At 43.7% G+C, this 15,308-nt stretch overlaps 1 protein-coding gene across 3 annotated transcripts; it reads right to left on the bottom strand.

The window, feature by feature from the left end:
* Positions 1-4,674: 4,674 nt before the first annotated feature.
* TRPV1 (transient receptor potential cation channel subfamily V member 1) lies at positions 4,675-15,305 on the bottom strand. Of its 3 annotated transcripts, none has more exons than XM_066202187.1 (17): positions 15,265-15,305; positions 14,617-14,647; positions 12,803-13,118; positions 12,084-12,250; positions 11,661-11,813; positions 11,203-11,343; positions 10,459-10,757; positions 9,697-9,873; positions 9,328-9,492; positions 8,954-9,049; positions 8,570-8,640; positions 7,999-8,164; positions 7,213-7,279; positions 6,485-6,801; positions 5,822-5,985; positions 5,451-5,566; positions 4,675-4,998 (listed from the first exon to the last, which is right to left on the bottom strand). In XM_066202187.1, exons 3-17 carry the CDS (start codon positions 13,102-13,104, stop codon positions 4,829-4,831), a joined length of 2,571 nt encoding a protein of 856 aa, XP_066058284.1. In that variant the 5' UTR covers positions 13,105-13,118; positions 14,617-14,647; positions 15,265-15,305; the 3' UTR covers positions 4,675-4,828. The 3 variants fall into 3 exon arrangements, with proteins under 3 accessions (XP_066058284.1, XP_066058285.1, XP_066058286.1); XM_066202188.1 differs by having other exon boundaries at positions 5,822-5,982; XM_066202189.1 differs by having other exon boundaries at positions 5,822-5,949; positions 15,265-15,303.
* Between the last annotated feature and the right edge of the window lie 3 nt (positions 15,306-15,308).

Here is a 15,308-nt window from a genome sequence, read left to right as displayed (position 1 = left end):
GGCTCGTGTTTGAAACCTCCAGTGATTCCAAAGGGAATTCTTTGGGTAGACATGTAGCGTATGTGCCCCAGCATCTTTTCAGGATACATTTTCCCTGCCTGTCATAGGTTTTGTCTAAACCAAGACACTGCCTCAGTTTCAACCCATTACTCTAATTAAACCCTCTTTTTATTATGCAAATCACCCACTCTCCCAGTTTTTAGTTATTCGGTGCATATTTCAAAACCATCTGTTTCTGTCTGTCCTTGCAAATCATCCTCTAGAGAAAACTTTACCTGTTTCTAGACCTAAACTCCTGTACCTGGTAAGGAGGAATGTTGTGTTCCTTGTGTGCTCCTCTCTGCCCATCAAACACTCCAGGCCTTCCCTCTCTGACTAACAAGAACTGAGGTTCCCGTTTCCCTGGGTGGTTCATTATCCACATTCTCCTCTGGAAGAAGAGGAACTGCCTGGGTTAAACCTCCTCTGCCAGCTTGGAAAGAAATGACTTGGATTTGGTGCCATGGCTGGAAACTGCACTTTCTGGCCCAGTGAGTCAGACACTTCCTCCAGTTCCTGTAATTGCGAGCTGCTCCCGCTGCCTGACACGGCAATTTCACCTTTCATACCAACATGCAGGTGACTAAAATGTTGATTTTTGAGGCTGATTATAGCAATGACTGAGGAACACAGCTCTGGATGATGATGGAGCCTGAAAAACCCTGATGATCCTGTGAATGTTGGCGTCTCCCTGTGCCCACTCATGCCCTGCACACTGAAACAGGGAATGTTACTAATGGAGGTGGAGCCACAGCATCACCAACACAGCAGGAAGAGAGAAGTCCAGTGAGCTCAGCTGGTTGATTCCTCCTCCTTCCCAGAGAAATAAGTGCTCCCCACCACATATTTTGAAGATTAACATCTGCTGTAGGAGAAACTGGGTCCATATTTTCTCCAGAGTGAAAAGCAATCCCAGCCTGCATGATGTTGGTGATGGGAAGCACTTCAGAGCCCTAGAACCACATCAAGAAGAGCCAGGGTGTCTGTACTGCATCTGGCAGCATCAATTAAATCCTCTTCCTCCCCAGGCCTGGTAAATCCATGCCTGTGCCCAATGGAGCAGACATGGAGACTAGTGAGAAGAATCTTTCATTGCAAGAGGGTTCTCTCTAAGGACTGCAAGCTGCTCTCAAATACCCAAGGCACTGCCTGAATCCCAGCTTGCCTGGGATTTTTAGTGGATTTTTTTTTTGAGTTTGGAAGATTTACCACAGCACTGTGAACAAAACCACTGTAAAATCCCTATTGATGGGATTGTGAAAACTTCAAGCCTCAGAAGCTGAGTGCACTGGCTTTATCCCCTAAAGCTGTGGGGTTGGCAGGGTCCCCTGCGCTGAGCACACACCTTGTGGGGGTTTGAGTATTGAGTATTTGAGTATTGAGGCCTCCAGCAAAGATCCTTGAGCGAGTCTGATATCCAGACCACAGAGGTGTGACAGAATGAGCTGGAGTTTGGCAAATAAATCTGATTGTGTGCCATTAATTTGAGCAGAGGCAGCACAGCAGGACAGTAGCATCAGAGGGAGAGGAGCTGTCCCGGGGCCAGGGGAACAGCAGCAGCCCCACACATGGTGTGGGCACCCTCTTGTGGGCCCTGCTCTGCCACAGACCCCACTACAAACTGCCTCAGAAGGGATTAACATTCGTTTTTAATTAGGGCAGGGGCTATTCAGACTCCAGTGCAGCTGTGGCAGAGGGCACATGAACAACAGCATGTGTGGCTCCAAGGTTTTCAGTATGTGCTTTTCTCAATAATTCAGGAGCTGTTGGAGTTTGAAAGGCACAGCAGCTCATTTCATGCCTGACTCAATCACTCGCATCTCAGGTATGGAAATGCTGTCAATACCGAGATTGTGTTTTTGTTTTTCCACATGTCCATGGATTCCTTTTTCACCTCCCAGGGAAGCTCAGCCCAGCTCACCCCTTCCTACTATGTCCATCCCACACACATTTGCAGTCATTGCTAATTACAGCTGTTACCCTCTGATGGGAGGGAACACATCAACACCCTCCATTTCTCTTGCTCCACTGTGGTTATTGGGAGCTGGGGGTTATATAAATATATACATTATATACAGTTGTCCAACCTGATCATCCCCTATTAGGTGTAGACACAAATTAATGTAATTAATAACTGTGAGAAGACAGATTTTTACCACCTGCAAGCCTCAAAGTACAGGACAGGAACCGTGTGCTGCTTCTAACCCTGTTCAGTGTGAAATAATCACACAAACTTCAAACTAAGAGACTTTTTCAAGACCTGCAAAATATGTCAAGGTGATCAGAACCTCCACAAAATAACCTAGATAAAAATTATTTATTGCAAGGCCAAGCTCAGTGGAGGTGTCAGCAGCAGGAACAGAAAGGTGCTGGTCTTGGCAGAGCTATTCCTAAAGGAAGAACAATTCCTGAACTGGAGTCACCGCCAAGCTGAACGTCCCCATCTGTGGGAAATAAATCTGTGCCCATTGCAGGACCTGGAGTGATGATTTAGCTGGAAATCCTGAGAGGTTGGTAATAACTCCCTCTAGAAAAGTGGGATAATTTTGTTTGCTTCCCAGAGAAGATTAAGGGATTTTAGAAATGCAACCAAAAACCCCACCAGCACCACCCTATCCCACAAATACAGGGCATTTACATTCTTAACCACAACTGATGTACATGCTGATGTACGTTTTCAGCCTGAATTTCAGCATTTCTGGTTTTAAGAAGTCCTTTGCAGACTTTGTGATCTTTTTGGAGCAGGAAGGGTCAGGAAGGCAGAGGTGTAGGATGTGTTCAGGTTACCCAGGGCACTGATCAACTCCTCTGCACAAGCTCTTCATGTAAATCAGGGGGGACTTTAAGCAATGGATTGTCTCTACCCAGGCTGATAATTATGAAAAATGGATTCCTCCCAGGGAAAACAGAAGTTTCATGAATGCTTTCCAGCTATATCATAACCCTGGTGTCCCTCCAAGCATAATTTTGCTGTGGCACACAAAGCATGGAGACAACCAACCGTGTTTTTCTGGTCAGCCCCTTTCTATGTTTATTCTTAGTAGCTTAAATAATAAATAATTTCACTGTCTCAGCTTGTCTGACCTACTCAGCTGTGCTTGTTTTACATGTGGGTTGTCTTTGCTATGTTCAGAGTGGAGCATAATGAAGCCTTGAGTGGCATCTAGAGACTGATACCAAGGGTTTAGGGATATGAAACTAAACACACCTACTTTAAACATCTTCTGTGGCTTCCTTGTCCACCAGAGACATTAAATTCTCATTATTTCATGTTCAAATTCTGACTTCCTTCAAGCAATTCTTTCAAATCCTTTGTCAGTTTTCTCTGGTGATACCCTACAAATTCTGTGAAAATAAAATTACATTTGTCCTGAGTGATGTTAACCAAAGAAACAAGAATTATTAGTCCTCTAGATGGTGCTACTATTTCAAATAAAGCAGCTGGGTGTTTGAAGATTTCCTTGAAATATATTCTGCGGTGCCCCGTGAGAAAGGACCACAGTGAGAAATCCTGACTTCCAGTAAAAGAAGTGATGTCACACAACCCAAAATTTCATCTCCCAGGGCAGCCTGTATCCAAACACACTGACTGCTTCTCTTTAAAAGCAGTGGGTGTCCCAGTATTTTAGTAAATGCAGCAAAATTACAAGGTTTATTGATGAAAACTATCTGTACCTCAGGTGCAACCCCAGGAACAGCTGAAGGCCCTGGTCACACACCTGGGTGACTCAGGGAGAGTTGTGTGTGCACTCTGAGGGGTCTTAAAGGCTCTTAACTCCAAGTGCTTTAGGGAAATAAGGAAAGAAGGTAAAACCATTTACTTCTACCACAGCTTCACTGTGGCCCAGCACTGAAATATGGGGCCAGCTGTCACTAAAACGGTTTCTTGTTCTTAGTTCCTTTATGTCCACTCACTTTTCAACTTCTTGCCAAAGTTCCTTCTATTCTTTCCTCTCTTTCCAAGGCTCCCATCTGGATTTTCAGAACATCTGCCTATTTTCCCTCTGCTATTTTTCGTGATTCTCTTTGTAAATCCAGCCAGATGGATTTTCAGCACCACATTTTTTTCCCTGTTGCTGTCAAAGTCAAGAACAAAAACTTTCTAATTTCAAGATTATTATTCTTGTACATTGTTATACATCTGACCTTTGAAACATATATTCTCTATAACCACTATCTCTTACTTTGTGCAAAGTTCATCTGTTATCTAAATAAATGTCAAATTTGGGATCTTGTTAAGATTTCAGCTTCAGTAAAGTAACTGAATTTCTGGAGTTTACTCAGACAGTGTAAAAGAAATATTTATTTCATTGATTTTGACTATTCAACCTTTAAAATTTCACAGTGTGTATTTGTTCTTGAGTTATGAGAAAATGATTTTGTATTCTTTCCCTGTCCCCATTTACTTATCTGCTTTCCAAGAAACTTTCCCCACAGGAACAACTCTCTGGGCCCTTGGTGACTTTTACTGCTCTTTTATGAGTGCTTTTCCAGTGTCATAATAATTTGGTTGGTTGGTTTTCGAGGCAGCAAAGCCACAAAATCAGGGCCTGTGCACGCTCACAAAGATAATTTTTTAATACAAGAAACTCTAAAAGCAGACAGAAGGTTGTATTAAAAATAACCATGAAGACATGAGCTTAAACAACAAATAGTTTACTCAGCATACTTAGTGAATCCTTGCACATGGTAATTCCCTAAGTCCTCTGACCTTTTTGCAGAAGTCCCTGTTCCTGTAAATGAAGTGCTCTATTGTCCTCCTTGTGAGGACCAGCACAGGCAACCAGAATTACACTGACTTTGGAATTGACTCTTTCAACCCCTCAGAATCTTCTGGCTCAAAATAAGGTTCCAAAACAGGTTTTAATTTGACTTCTTCTGGCAGCTTGTGAGGCTCTTCTCTCCTCTTCTCTCCATCTTTTAGAAGTGGAACCAATGTTTTCCAGTGCTTCCCTGAAACTAAAAAGGAAAGGAATAGTTAATTTTTCCCCCCTCCACAGAAACAGAAGAAAATATACAATTGGTTTGAACAGGAAGCTGATGAAAGAAGAAGAAAGAAGCAGGAAGAAAGGACTTTGTGGTTTTCTTCCCCATGCTGTTCCACAAGTTTTCCAGATTTCAGCCGCCAAGTACTGACTGCACAGTTAAATGCTTTGGTGCTGGATGCTGAGCTCCCAAACTCTGGGGCTTGGGGTCTCCAAAGCAGCTCCATTGTTTTTACTCCAGAGGGTCAAACTGTGAGCAATGAGCTCATTTCATATTTGCATTTTGTGCTGGCAGAAAATGCCCTCAAATGAGTGACTGCATTATCAGTAAGTGCACAGCACTGACTGCCCTCTGTCAGTTAATCCATGCTGCTGCTATCACCAGAGTGCAGCCCACACCAGGATTTGAGTCCCTGAAAGCCTCACCTCTGCCAGGCTTAAGAGAGAAACTGGCATTTCGTCTGAGGTCCCCAGAGTACCCAGGGTCTTCATTGATTATGCCCAGGTTAGTGTTCCACGTGGACCAGTTCACTTCATCAACCCTAGGGAGACAACAACAAACCCAAGATCTATTCTAACAATCACCAGACAGCTCCAGGATCAGTTTCTACCACAAACTGTCACATCCCCAACCTCAGATCTGACCCAAAAACCAGATTAAACTGACCATTGCAGACACTATTAGTGCTCTACCTTTCAGAGTGCTCCAGGGGGAAAGTTCTGCTTCCCACCACCACACACTTGAAGTTGTTTGTCTGCAAAAGACTGTTGGCTTGATACACGAACAAACAGGTTACCTGAAGCACCACCTGTAATCATCTTGGCCATCAGGTGTGATCCCCACCAGGACTTGCTTCCCAGAGCGGAATGAGTGCCTCAGGCAGTTCAGGTAGCTGTTCTCAATGTCCAGGATGGTGATGGCTCTCTGCCAGGCAAGAGAGAGCAGAGCACTCAGGGGCTGCTGGTCAAAGTCAGACAAATCCTGAATTCTGTCTTTGTTTTAAAAACTCTGAGTTTTTATCATGTCAACATCACCTGTTGTTAATATGTCACTGAAAATGCTGAATTACTGCCCTGTGAACACAACTATGAAGTTCCCTTTCTTACCTCAAACAAAAACTGATTCTAGTAAAGATTGGTTTTCCCCTTGCATAATCTCTCTCTTCGTAGTCTAATCAGGATTTTCCATCATACAAAGCCCAAATAATTTTGTCCAGTTACAAAAATACTTATTTTTTTACTTTCTGAATGTCTGTGGAACACTGGGAATGTCTGCTTAGGCAAAACATCAAATATACATGGAAAAGGAACTAATACCTTTTTTTTGGAGCTGTTCGGGTACATCAGAAAGAAGAAGTGACCTGTTATTTAGACACATCAACTCCTAAGATTCTCTCCGAAATCTTTAATGGTTCCCCACACCTTTTTTTTTGGACAGCAGCCTCACAGCACCAACATACCTGGAGTTTCCAGATGCTCTTGCTCTCCTGTGCAATCTTGTTGACAGTCTCCCCCATCAGTGCAATGAGCATGTTGAGCAGGAGGATGTAGGTGAGGATGACATAGAGCACCAGCAGGATGACAAACACAGACTTGAACCTGTAGTTCTCTGTGAACTCCAGGTCTCCCATGCCAATGGTGAACTTGAAGAGCTCCAGGCAGGTGTAGTAGAGGCTGTTGTAGGAGGTGCGGCCTCTTTTCACGTGGCAGCACCGGGAATAATCAGAGATATTTGTGTCCTGCCCCTCGTTGTCATCTTCAATCAAAGTCACCACAGCTGGGGCAAAAAGAGAATGACATTCACACAGTGGAAACACAGTTTGAGATCATAACTTCATTGCAAGTGATGGAAAGGAGCAGAAAGGTAACACACGTTCCCTCCATGGCACATTGACCCCAGGGAAATTGCCCCATAAAATATTCTCCAGAACTGATGCCCTCTTAGCAGCTGCTGGCTCAGTTTTCTCCACATAGAAAAGGATGACTGGTTTTCTATCCAGCTTTGCAATTCAGGGATGAAAAGCTGTATGAAATTACTACAAATAATTGTTACTCTGAAGAGATTTTTTTTTTTAATTAGGTTAATTTGTTTGTTTTCAGTTGGGAACAAAATATCTAAGCAACTCAAAAAATAAAATTTTCAGAGATTCTTTAAGGTAACAAAAGGTAATTCCAAGTAGAATATTACCTGTAGAAAATCCCAAGAGGAATACAAGATAGACAAACATGAAGCGACATAAATCTCTAAGGATCATCTGTAACATGGAAACAGATGAAAAGATTTTAAAACTCGAATGTAAACTGCAACAAAAACTGGTAGAAAATACTGCCTTGGCTCAAGAATGCATTTGCTCTGAACTGGCTGTTCATGCATTAAACTGTTGTTTATCCAGCTGAGATAATAAACTCTAATACCGAAAACATTTTTCTCTTACTCATGCAACAATTTACAACAAATGCAACACATGCACATGGGAACAGTTTCCCCTTTGTGAGTACAAACCACATAAAGGCAGTTGCATCTTTCTTCCCCTCTTGGGCTAGCTGGCTACATCACAGGGAGATTTAATAGCCAGCTACTGCTTCTTAGCTAATTGCTCTGTTTGGCAACATTTTATCTACACCTGGAGAAATTTCCAGCTGGTAGAAAGCTGAGCCATCTCACACCAGAGCAGCCTGCACTGTTCTCAGCCTCCTTGCATCCATGCTTACCCATTTATAGTTATTTTGAAGCATGGCAGGTAATAATAATAACCATCATCATCCTATCAAAACTGCTATAAAACATATGGGTGAAGAGCAGGGGGTTTTTCTACGTCACTTAAATTTTATCACTTCACTCAGAAGATAAGAACAAAGGCTAGCAGAGCCACAAGAGAGGCAGACGTGGCCAGGTGTGCCCTGGAAATGGGGCTGTTGGCAGAAGTTCCTGCTCTGAGGCTCTGCTGCCTCCTCAGCTGCTCCCTGCACTGACCTTGGCGATCATGACGGAGTAAATGCCCATCTGCTGGAAGCCCCGGGTGTAGTAGAGCATGTTGGCCCAGCCCAGGGCCAAGGAGAACACCATGGAGGCCACGTAGAGCTCCTGGCCACAGAAGTACAGCACCACAGAGCTCAGGAGGAGCAGGGAGTGGACAAAGCTGGAAGACAAGAGTGGTGTGAATGCAGAGGGCTGAGCTGGCCACGGGTGCTGGGAACAGAGCAGCCCCGTGGGGTAGAGAGCAGAACAAGGGATGGCTTTGGAGAGGCAAAGCTCCCTTAGCAAGGGGAGGATTTCTGCACAAACAATGCATAAATCCCACTTAGAGATCTGTTCCTAACTCTGATGCATGACACACTGAACGTTCAGACAATGAATTTGCTTTACCTTCACAGGAGGTCACTGATCTATACCCATTTGTTCAGTGATATCCACTGGCAACTCTGTTGCAAAGACCCAGGGAATTATAGCAAAGCTCCTAATACAGGGGGCTTCAGCCTCAACTACAGATCCCACACACTCATCTGTTTCAGGCTGAGATACAATCAAAGATATTGGAGCTTACAAAAGAACCTCACTGTAGCCATCAACTATCAGTGTCCTGAGTGATGGGCGCCTCTGCACAAAATACTGGATCTGAAAAGGGAACAAAGACCAGGTTTGCATCAAGGAAATATTAAGTATCCCCTGTGAATTAATTAACTAAGCACTGACCCCTGTATCAGGGAGCTGGTACCCATAAAACACCTCACAAGAACAGCTCAAAACCAACACTGGTGCAAGATCTAGGGAAGACTCTTCCAGTAACATCAGATCAAGGAAAATGATCTGTACCTCTTGACTAAAACATGGATTATCTAAGCAGCCAATGCTCATGAATAGGCAAAGCTTGTTTGATTCTCTCCTACACCTACCCAAACAGCCAAAGGAAAATTTTCAAATATCTTACCCCTCTGAAAAAAAAATAGAGGCCTCCCAGTACACTCAGGATCTCTCCAGTTACTCGAAAATATTCCCCAGTGCTGTAACCAAAGGTGAAGGGAGGCTGTAGGAGACAGAAAAACAGGTATGTTAGCAGAACTGGAGATAGGAAAGAGATGGCCTTGCCAGCAGCTGGAAGCAACGCCATTTCTGGGGGAACAGGGAGTGGTTAAGTTTCTCAGTGTGCTGCAGCACGACTGAGAAGCAAGCAGGGTCAAATCTCTCTCCTGCCTTCAGGGAACGGGAAAATTTGGATGCTAAGGGCACACATTCAAATGGTAGGTAAATTGGGGATATCATGCCATCAGGTGGTTCCCCTGACACAGGACAGGAGTAATGTACCTTTTCATCCTTCTGTACAGGTCTGTAGTAAGCAGCTGCAGTGAGGATGGTGATGTGCATGGTGTAGACAAAGAAGTTGAAGTAAAACAAGTGCTTGACAAACCGGTCCCACTTGTCTTGCAGCAGCCTGTTGAGGGGCTCCACCAGCAGCATCTCATGACGGTTCTGTGCAGGAGAAAAAGGAGAATTTTGCTAGGACCAGAATATATTTGGCTTTGAAAAAACTCCACATTAGATAAATCTTCAGCAAATGATCCCTCTAGTTTCCCTAAAGCTCAGGGTAGGAGGTAGCTGTTTCATGGAAATGAGGAAAAAGATGCCCTGTGTGGAATATGAAGCTCTCCCCAGCCAAGGAGGCGCAGTACTCACTGGGGTCTCACTGCTGTAGGCAAGGATCTCAAGCACTGAGTTTTTCTCACAGGTGTCTATACAGGACAGGTCATAAAGAGAGGAGTGGACAGGTCCATAGGCCCATTCAGTGAACTTCCTGGACAAGTGTCTGCACTCGGGGTCTTTGATCTCCCGTCTGAGGATGTAAGCGAAAATCTAATTGCAAAAGAACAATACAACCAACATTTCAGTGCTAATGGACCTCCCATTCCACAGCCTCTCCACAACACAGGAAGGGGAATTTCTCCCTAGTTCAACTGAAGCCAACAAACTGGACCACTGCAGAGATCACAGTCTGAAATAAACACACTTAATTTCCACACTGTGTGATGGGAAATACAAACCCCTCTCACAACCTGGCATTATCTGTTTCAAAACTGCACAAGAAAAGCAGAGATGTTACACATCTCTGAGCACAGTCACTTTGAATGGGGACTGCCAGAAGATGAGTTACACCAAAAGTAAAAGAGCTCCAGTGGTTCAGGTGATGTCAGAGACCCACTTTCTGTTTTCTCTGGGGCTGCCTTGCACACCAGAGGTGTGTGAATAACACCAGCTGGGCACAGACACACTCACACTTTGTAGCCTTTAAGGACTGTGCAGTTAAACTGCAGCATCAGTTCCTCTTAACTAAAAGGCCTCAATAATGAAGTCCTAAAACCCATTCTGCATGAATGTTTTACACATTCTCTCTATAATGTGATACAGCAACGGGACGGTCAAACACCTTTGTTCACCTACCCCTATCTTCCCTGTTTTGGCTGCCAGAGTTAAAGGAGTCAACCCTTTCTTGTTGGTGAGTTCTTCCAGCTTGAGGATGGGATTAATTTTGGCACCAAGGATCAGTATGTTATTATACATCTTGGTTACAAACTTGGTGTTATCCTTGGTGTTATCTGCAATCTCCACCAGTGTGTGCAGGACCATGTTGCCCATGGAGTCCTCGGCAGTGATGTTGGCTGCCTGGTAGGGATTCTCCAGGAGGAATTTCACAATGCAGAGCTGGTTAGTGCAGGCAGCCAGGGACAAAGGCAGCTCTCCTATGCAAGCAATGGGAAGGAGTGGTCAAAAAGCCCAGTACTAGAGGTGCACAAACAGAAACATCACATTGTTTTCATCTTTCACCATGAGAAAAGATTAATTTCTCTGTCTGGAACAGCATCAATTCTTGTGGTAGCTGTTAAAATAGGTTTTCTTTTTCACATAAACACAGCTGCTTAAAAAAACCCTGCCAGGACAGGAGCAGGTTATGAAGGACCCAGTGCTCAGAGAACAAAGGAAAGCTGACACTGAATACTATCAGCTACCAACTGTGCTTCTTTATAAGCTCCGTCTTTGGGTGGAAATATTTGGCCTAAAGGTGGACCAGCCCATCTGGCACCTCTGAGCCTCCAGCCCCACATAAACAGGATTATTTAACAGCTTGCACTTGGGATGCTGCTAGGACAACCCAATCAATAAAGACCATACTGTGCTTACTCCTACCAAAATAAAAGCCAGATTTCCCTTTGATTTTCCTGAAGAACTCCCCACAGGCTCTGGCATGAACATCTGCTCCATTCTGGACCAGGAGCTTCACCAGGTACATGTTCCTCCTCTCAATGGCAATGTGAAGAGCAGTCTGGCCTACAGAGACACTCATCAGACAGAAATCCTCAGCATTCAGTACAGACTGAGAGCTTTCAGCACTGCAATTCCCTCAGCTCCATGTAAGATGCTGGAACTGAGAGCTCTGCAGGCTAAAAAGCTCTAGAACTGAACAGGAAAGAAACCACACAAACAGCAAATACAAGTCATTAAATCACTGTACAGCAAAAAAGGCAGAACATTGCACAGATTGTCAATAACCTGAACTTTGGGGTGCACAAGACTTTGAGAGGCCTGCCTGACCCCATTTCAGTCTGAGCACCCTAAGCATTCACTGCAGCAGCTGTTTCTCTTACCCTTGTAGTAGTTGTCAGTATATTCTGCATTAACAAACTCTTTCAGAGTTCCAGTTTTCCTTGCAATATCCAGCAGCAAGGGAATGGTATCATTTTTCCCATCATGTAGATTCAGCATGGCTTTCAGTAAACAGGTTTTGCCAGTTTCAGGCTCTGTAAAACAAAAAATTACAAACCCACCATCCATACCCAGGCAAGCTGGAATTAACGAGGTTCTTTTCAAAAGACAAGAAACCTCATTTAGTGTTTCACAGAAAATTTCAGCTCCTGTAACCTTCCAATCAAGGGGTTGCTCAATCAATAGGGCTATTAAAGGACCTCCTGCAGACACGTAACGTAATTTCTTTTTTTTATTTTCATCTCAGGAGCACTACTGGAAGAAGAAGAAGAGGGCAACTCAAGGTATGTGATACTCAAGGGTACCTTTGAACTCCTCATCAGTGAGATGCTTGAAGGTTCTATTAAGGTAGAGCAGCAGGTCACTGAGGTCCTTTGTGTTGCCTTGGGCTACAGCATCAAAGATCCTTCTGCGGTCATAAAATTTGAAAGCTTTTTCTGAGCAGCCTGTGATGGAATCTGTAGACAGGAGCCTAACAAGGGGAAATGTCGGTTACCTAAAATCAGATTTTTTAGCAGGCTTTTTATCAACTACCAGAACACTGTTCTTCATTTGCTCATGTGAAATAGTAAACACTGCAGATTAGAAAAAGTACATCTGCAAAGATTTAAAGAACAAAGTCTGCAAGCAAGTCTCCTGATAAAATTATGAATCTGTTGCTGAAAAGCTGAGAACAAGGCTTCAAAGAGGCATTGAAGTTTGGCAGTGTAACTGCAGGCCTGGAGCCAGGCAATCCCTTGTTCTCACTCTGAGCCATGTCCATTCACTGAGCAGCCTCAAGCAAGTAAACTGAGGCCTACTGCCAATTTTGGGCACAATATCCACTGAGACAGAGATTTTTAGAGATGCCAAGAGACAACAGTTATTGTCACTTTCAGTTGCAACACTCTTCAACTTGGCACAGAAAATAGTGAAACTGAAAAAATGGTCATGCTCAAGTGGAGAGAACAAATGCTGCTCTAAGAACCACGACCTGCAGTTCTCAAACTACTCATCACAACTAAATCTCACAAGGCAAACTTACTTGTGAAGTTTGCCCCTCTCCAAATTGACATGGAATTTGATGACAGAAGGTGCCATCAGGTGATCCATCTGGCAGAAGGAGTCCATGGGAGCCATGTCCTTGTCACTGTCCCCCATCACAAAGCGGCCCCGCCTTGCAAAAATGTTGCTTTTGGGTGGCTGCACCTTGGTGCTGGGTGGGCCCTGCGGGTTGTCAGGGGTCTCCTGGACAGAGTCCTCCCCATCCGTGTGTTCATCTGTCACCTCAGATTCCTCCATGTCAAAACTGCCAAACTTCTTCATTTTCCCAAGAATGGAGGACATGATGAGCCAGCAGACTGTGAGGAAGGACACAAACACCTCAAGTCAGCATTTACAGAGCCATGAGTTCCCTTTCGCCTAGGAATGTTTTCCAGAAACAGCAGGAAGTGGACTGGTTGCTCTCATCCCAAAAATGAGGCAGGTGGACACATTCTCACTGCGCCCACAGCCAGAACAGTTTAGTAGGCCTTTATTCCATTTGTTCCTGTTCCCACTGCCCTTACCCATTCCAGAATGGAGAAAGCAAACCAGAGCATGCCAGAGCTTCCTGTGCATCTCACTGCAGAGCTGAGCCTCAGCTAACTCTGCTCAAAACCAGTGCCTCATCCTCCAGTCACTGATAAAACCTGAACAATGTCAAACCCCAACAATCTCTGCTTTTCTTCTCTACCTTCTGACTGGTGTGTGCCACAAACCACTCTCGTGATTCTATCAGGGATGTGGAAAAAGCCCTGCCTGTGCCATAACCTGATCTCTGGGATGCTGGGCACAGAGGGCTTCCTGCACCCAGGAAAATGATCCCTTAAGGGTTTTGCCAGAGTTATGGCAGTGCCTGAAGGAAATTGGAGTGTGTGATCCTTGAGAGATTAGTGTCACCTCAGACATGAGGGACGGAAACAGAGAGGGAGAGGCTACCACAGATAAGACGTGACTGCAACAACCACGTGGCTGATCTGGTCTGATTCACAACCACACAGAACCTGACACAAGCAACAAATACAGAATCAGAGAATGGTTTGGGTGGGAAGAGACCTTAAAGCTCATCTCATTCCACCCCTCTGCCATGGGCAGGGACACCTTCCACTATCCAAGGTTGCTCCAAGCCCTGGCCTTGGACACTTCCAGGGATGGGGCAGCCACAGCTTCTCAGGGCAGCCTTTACCAGGACCTCCCCACCCTCACAGATAACACACTGCTGCAGGTAGAACAGGTTACCTTTTTTGGTTTGATTTCTTATCAACCAGTTTAAATCAGACAAATATTGTCTTTGTGTCACTGAATTCCAATCATGGAATTCCAGCAGTGGAGACAGGAACACATCACATCTGAACTGCTGCACAGCTGGCTTAGAGATGCTCTGAAATCCTGCATTGCTTGGTAATGGTACAACTTTGAGCACAACAATGTCACTAAATCTTTTAAAAGCCTCAAACTATAAACCACATTAGAGTGGTCAGTCATTTTCTCTGTACAGTCAATGTGGAAACAACATGATGAACACGCTTCAAGGTTGTTTCTCTTCACAAGAGAAACATTCTGAGGGTTGTGTGCAAACCTGCATTAAAGCTGGATTTTCAGTTCTGTGGGAATAATTCATATTTACATCAAGGGTCACTTACATTTTTCTGTGAAAGCAAGACAGGAAAGAAAATTTTGTCATTTGCATCTTCTCTAATGTTGTACAATACACACATAAAGAAAACATTAATTTGCAAACTTGCACGTTCAGGGTTACTGGAAGCAAAGCAGCACAGCACAGATAAAATACTAATGATTGCAATTTAACTTGCTCACCTTTCAAGTTCTTTGCCTCCTTAGAATCACTCTGAAAGAATAACATAACATCTTATTTACTTAATTGTCCTATAAATAAGAAATAAAAATATTTTCATTTGGCACTCTTACTACAGTGAAAAAGGAATAAAAACAGTTCTATAAAATATAGAAAAAATAAAATGGGAATATATTAATATATAATTTTAATTTTTTAATCTTATTTAAACTCATGTGGATTGAGACAAAACCATCAGTGAGTGGCTACAGAACACACAATCACTTATTTTCCACAGAATAAATATAAATGTGCAGAATAGGCTCAATCCTGTCTCCCTGGCAATTGCTCAAACCTACATTATACATGCTTTCCTTTCTAAACCCCGCTGGCAATAAATCTGATAATGAAGACAAAGCTGCATTTCCTCATGAGTATGAATTTGCAACGGAAATAACCTTCACAAATCTGTGGAAGGATTATCAAAAAAACCAATAAGCATTATCTAGTTTAAAAAATGCACAACATACTTGAACTCTTTGAAACCCATGTACACAGAAGGTCGATACAATAAATAAGGAAACATTTTGGATAGAATGCCCTGCCACATCCCAAATAACAGAGTTTAAAAACAACCAACCATGCCATTCAAATACACATGCAGAACTTACAAATATTGATGAAAATCCTTGTCTTCTGAAAAATAGTCCAGTCT

This window comes from Chamaea fasciata, unplaced genomic scaffold (assembly GCF_029207755.1).
Source record: "Chamaea fasciata isolate MVZ Bird 193981 ecotype frontalis unplaced genomic scaffold, bChaFas1.0.hap1 SCAF_21, whole genome shotgun sequence".
Classification (NCBI taxonomy): Eukaryota; Metazoa; Chordata; class Aves; order Passeriformes; family Sylviidae; genus Chamaea; species Chamaea fasciata.
This window is presented reverse-complemented; position numbering and strand designations above follow the sequence as displayed.